Here is a 6,000-nt window from a genome sequence, read left to right on the forward strand (position 1 = left end):
GAGCAAAAATCCACGCTGATTACGATATTACAAGACTTCTGATATCGAAAACAATATTCTTCCGACTTTCTTTACTAATGTCCACCGTTCTTTACTTTTCTTATCATTGGTGACCGAAGTCTCGACTGGTAACGACAGGAACCCTTACAGTTCTCTTTGCAGGGCGAGACATTAGCGGTAGCCAAGGACCAGGGGCCAGGGGCCCCTGGTCCAAGATTGACGTCGGTCCACCAAATTTCCGAAAAGATTTTTTTCCCTTTTTCGTCGGCCCAATCTGGCAGCGCAAATTCAAATTAAAGTCTTATGTTTCATTTTATTTTGGGCCATTACATTTCTTTCATCTTGATGACATATTTGCTTCCATTTCCTGATCATGTCAAAGCACAAGGAATGCATACATGGTATTACGCTATGTGTGCAGGCATGTGTGTGTGTGTGTGTACCTCACAAAATGCTGCCATGACCGTGACTAATGCAATTCGCATATTATCCTAAGAGATCTCATGATTCACTGTACAATACATACTTAAGTCCCAATACAAAAACCACTAACAACTAATGAACTCATACAGGTTCTTATTCTATAATCTTAGTATCTTAGTTGTCTTAGTTATCTTAGTACATAAACTAAGTACCTTACAAAACAGAAGTAAATTCATTGGAATTTAATTATAGTGCTTTAAAGACGTGGAATCGCGACGTTTTGTAATAAAAAAACTGTTGACGTAATATGTGAAAGTAGTTTGTACTGTCATTACTTACCAAACATTGGAATGTGCAAATTACTGACCACATCATTATTTTCAGAGTAAGTTTATGGAAGAGGTGTGGGAAGACATTTAAATCTCCTCACACATTGACGAGTCTTGTTCTCGGTCTGATCCATAGATTGTAAGTGGTAAACATGAGAGCAGATTAGCTGCTTTAGGCTGAGCAAGAATTTTTGGCAATTATCTCTGAAACATCTATTAACATCTGAAACATCTATTGCTTTGTGAACGAACGGCTTAGTAACGTGGCTAACATAAATTATTAAATTGACTTGATACAGAAAGCAGAGCATAAATGTCCCGAGTGGGATGATGACACTGATATGACTGATTTGCGTGAAGGAGAGCTGATCGTTTGGCTGTCAGAAGAGAAAGAATAGAAGCAAAATGTGTGATGGATTTGAAACACTCCTGCCCGTATGATCGAACACACAATCTACTCAGCCCCAAACATCTTCCGCAGCAGGGCAATAGTTTTTTCCCCTGTAAGGTCGGTACTGGGCCCTTCCAGCGACCCCTTGATCAAGGGGTGAGCAACCAGGTGTCTGAAAACCGGGTAATCGTCCTGAACGCATTTCGTCATAATGGCGTCGACCACGTCGTCTACTGGACTGACTGGAGCCCATTTCATTCCGTTAAGAACGCAGCGCAGTTGACGTCGATCGATGTCGTGAATGGTTTCGTCACTGATCTGGGTCTCGATGTCAGACCAAACTCCTGTCGCCATTCTTGTCTTTATTTGAGCAGGCTCTACCATGCAAACCCTAGGGTACAATCAATAATTTTTGAAATTGAACATAGTGCCACAGACCACATTAGAACTGACAATCCCCCAAAAAACAACAAAAACAACAACAAACAAACAAAAACAAAACAAACAAAAACCCACTAGCAACAACAAAAACAACTACTACCACAAAAAGTACCCACACTGGTCAGATAGACGTACTGTAGTTACAATGTACTGAAAAAAAAAACGACAGTTGCCCCAATTTTAAAACTTATCTCAGTAAAATTCGAAACAATAACTGAGTGTGATGACCTGAGGACCTGGCTGAAAATGTATGCGTTTGTGTCTGTGCAACGAACGGTAAAACATATCTCCTGCTGACATAATTATATTAACAAAAACTAACGCGTTATTTTTTGATATAATCTGTCATCATAAGATGGACAATGTTTAGCGTTTAAATAAAGATATACAAAGACATTGATGTCATATTGTAGATCTTGATATTGCAGCATGTTATCTAAGGAAAAATAATTTCATAGAGACTGGAATCCAGGAATAAGGTCGATACCTTCTTGATTTTTTTTTTCAAAAATGATACTAGATTTGAGTTTTCAAAACAACAGAAACAAATAAATATGACTCAAACGGTAGAGGGATCTATACACTGTACGTTTGACATCCGGATTAAGAGATGTATCCAGTACATTTTGATATCATATCTTGGTCATTTCCAAACAGCTATAGAGTTAGATAAAAATACTCCAGTCTTCTCTTAAAACCATACGTTTCGAACTTGAGATCTGGGTTTAAATCACAAACACATATAAACAACGACAACAACAACAGCTTACAAATCTACGTGAAGTTATCACCATGTATATTGTTGTGTTTTGCACATTGTTTACAAGGTGAAAGAACTTGTTTGATTTTTGTTATAATGTCCACAAATGAGAAGTATGGAAATAAAATGAATTGAATTGAATTGAATTGAAGCAAGTGTTATCTAAGTGAAATTCAATGAAATGTCATTTTGAGTGCTATTCTGACATTCACAAGACGATGCGCTAACATACTAAGCAATGGGAATGATAATGCACTTGTCGTTATAATAATACTAACTTATTAATAATAGTGAGACTCTTATAAAGCGCTCATTTCTACCTAAAAAGATACTCAAGGCGCAATAGAACAGAGTACATATTGTGTCACGTTACAACAGTATCACAGAATAGTAAGACAATAAACCAACGAACACTATATACGTACACATACTGTACATACAGGTATAATACAATATTGTCAATTTAAATTGAAAATATTGGTCTTGAGATTCTTTTTGAAACCATCAATGGAAGATGCTTCTCTAAGAGATTTTGGTAGGAAATAATTAGTCTATTTTCGTCTTTACAAACTTGAGTTGTACCAGAAATTCCGTTTTGCTGTCACCTGATATTGAATGACTTGACAGCGGGGAGCAGCGATTCAAAGAACCCTTCCACGGCAAACTTGGAGGCGCTGTACACCTCACCGTAAGGCACGCCTGCACATCAATATTAGAAGATACATGTATAGGTGTATTTATACATCTGGCGACGAGTTGCTGGTTTTCCTGGGCAGGGTCACACAAACACACGCACACACACACACACACACACACACACTCAAACACACACACACACACACACACACGCACACACACACACACACACAAACAAACACACAATACCATCAATGACAGAACAGAACTCAAGAAATGTCGTTGAAGAACACGCAAATTTTGGGCACCCTGACATTTTGTCAAGTGATTTTTTTTTTCATTTTACAGAGGTACTTGTGGGTGCTTTGCAATATATATGAAGATAATTCAAGAGATCGGAATCAAGAAACCAAAAGGCGCTAAATCCATTGAAAAATGACGGATTTAGCGCCTTTTGGTAACAAGCTAGAGGAATGTATGTATGAATGTAATGTACGCATCACATACCTCCAAAATGCCACCAGACTTTAATTTGTAATAATAAAGGACAGATGCAAGTAGAAGAGGCTCTAAGCAGTGCTTTAAAATGACATCAACTCAATAAAAAAGACTTTCTTAACCCATCTACACTGTAGGTAATGAAAAGGGAGTAAACCATTGTGACCAAAGGGCTTTCTGTAATTTACAGTCTACTCATGCGGTTATTGGTTTGGGTTGCTTTTATTTCTGTTTTTTTTTGCAAATCACATAACAAAAGTATACATATATTTAGAAATTAACATTACACTTACACATTAAATGGCAAGAATAACTGATAGAATGGAGTTGTAAATCTATTGCACAATGACATGTTCATTGCATTTGTGTAGAGACGACATGTTCGGAATGACGTACTTTGGCAATAAATATTTACGCAGGAGACTTTTATATTTTTACCTTACCTCTCACTCCCCCAACGCTGGTGACACTGATGATTTTTCCCGCCTTTTTATGTTTCATGTTAGGGAGTACGGCCAGGGTGAGTCGGATCGTGCCGATAGTGTTTACGTTGAATATACTCTCTATCCTGGCACGTGACATGCGCTCTGGAAGCCCCATAGTAGCAACTCCGGCTACGTTGACTTAAAAAAAAAAAAAAGAATGGGAAAAAAAATCACGAGCAGTTTGTTAATGACAAAATAGATTTACCTGAACTACCTGAACTACTATCTATGATGACCCCCAGCCTCTTTGCGGACGATTAATATAATTATGAGCTTCGGGCTACCTCGACAGCGCTCCTGCTGGACCCTCCACGTCGCCTTCACCTACTTTGGGGTAGGAGCGCCATATATTTTGAGCAAACAATTCGCGCGGTAAACTTGGTATCAATACTGCGCTTCGCGCTTTTCTTTTCGTAACCTAGAGATATTATCTCATGAATATTATCATTACACAGGCTAGGAAAGCCACTGATTCGCTCTTGAATGTGCATAATTCGGTTGCCATCAAGGAGAAATCTCTTTGGTTGCCATGCACTTAGAATGCGCTCGAGAAACAATACTCTGAAATAACCTTAAACAAATTACACTGAACAATGTTGATGACACAGGAGCCTCACATATTTTAGAAATGTGGCAGTGCAATTCCATTACAATACCGCTTGCTTGCAAGTTCACCCGTGTATAATCTATGCATGCCTTCTTCTTTTGTTCTGCTTCCTTGAGCCACAACTCATGAATTCTTAGTATGAGGCAGCCATGTCCTCATCCTTGTTCATTTGTTTTAAATTTCAAAAACATTCTTATTTATCATCCCAATCATCACAAATTCTGAAACTCTGCGATTCAGTTTAACTTCTTTAAAGTTATTCATAATGTAAAAATCAGAAAAAAAATCATTCGGAAGTCTCCTTTAACATGTTAGCGAAGCTGTAAAAATTACAGTACGCAGTGTAATTCGGTTTAATTGATGTAATTGATTTTAGATGGTGTCTCTAGTGGTCTTATACAACACGAAAACAAGCAAAATCAACAAAGTCAAACACAAATTTATTAACTTTTTTTTTACTTCTCTGCACTCTCTTTTAGGGAGAGACGTACCAGGGATTGGTCGAATGCCTTAATCTGTCCAAAATCAATAAATATGTAGGCCTAAAAGTTTTTAGAAAATCTCGTGAACTCACCTGGTCTCTAGAATTTGCTGTTAAGAATTAGTGAAGAAACGATTAAAGGTTTGTGAAAATTGAAAAAATACCATTTGAAACTATACATTAGCAAACTGTTTATCGTCTGTTTATTGTACATTTCATAAGGACGGTGAGACACTGCAAAGCAGTAATAGCAATAAAGAAATGGCGGAGCAATGACGATGCGAAATGTCAACTACAAAATTATTGCGCACATCGTTTCAAGAGTAATCTGGTCATGCCGTTATAATATACTCACTGAGAATATCAATGCGTTCGTATGTTTTAATGGCATCATCAACTACTTGTGTGATGTCTTCATCCTTGGTGATGTCCATCTCTTTGATGAAGATTGTCTTATCAATAGCGTCCCCAACGGCAGCAACCAACTCGGCCTTTCCTGCCATGTCTTTGTCGGTTGCAATGACAAGGTAGCGTTGATCGGGGTCTTGTGCGAGACGTCGAGCCATAGAGAATCCGAGACCCGACGAACATCCAGTCAGAAGTACTACTTGAGGAGCCATGGTAACCTCACGAAATTCACTCCGCGCTTTTAAGCAAAACAGAATAAGATAAGAGGTTTGGTTTTAGGAAAGTCATTTGCTATCGTATAATAAGTAACAATAAGATAAGTAATAACACAGTTCTCAGAAGAATAGCATGTTACTTTGACAGTTATGAATAAAATCTTTGATACTCTCGATCATAAAACTCTATAGACAATTCTGGTAGGAGGCTCAGATTATTCATGGCGTACTATTACATGTAAAGTTAGTATGATGAGTAAACATGATCAGAAAAACACTTATTCCTACTATTCACATTAAATAATTCTACTAATTTTATGCCATCA

General features: G+C 37.7%; 1 protein-coding gene across 1 annotated transcript; it reads right to left on the reverse strand.

Moving 5' to 3' along the window:
• Positions 1 to 2,945: 2,945 nt before the first annotated feature.
• On the reverse strand, positions 2,946 to 5,671 carry LOC139712741 (retinol dehydrogenase 8-like). The gene is made up of 3 exons (XM_071624540.1): positions 5,407 to 5,671; positions 3,922 to 4,101; positions 2,946 to 3,043 (listed from the first exon to the last, which is right to left on the reverse strand). The coding sequence occupies exons 1-3, from the start codon at positions 5,669 to 5,671 to the stop codon at positions 2,946 to 2,948; spliced, it is 543 nt and encodes a 180-aa protein (XP_071480641.1).
• Positions 5,672 to 6,000: the final 329 nt, after the last annotated feature.

The sequence above is a fragment of the Diadema antillarum genome, unplaced genomic scaffold, assembly GCF_040938485.1.
Source record: "Diadema antillarum isolate AM-2024a unplaced genomic scaffold, OU_Dant_1.0 scf00000042, whole genome shotgun sequence".
NCBI lineage: Eukaryota > Metazoa > Echinodermata > Echinoidea > Diadematoida > Diadematidae > Diadema > Diadema antillarum.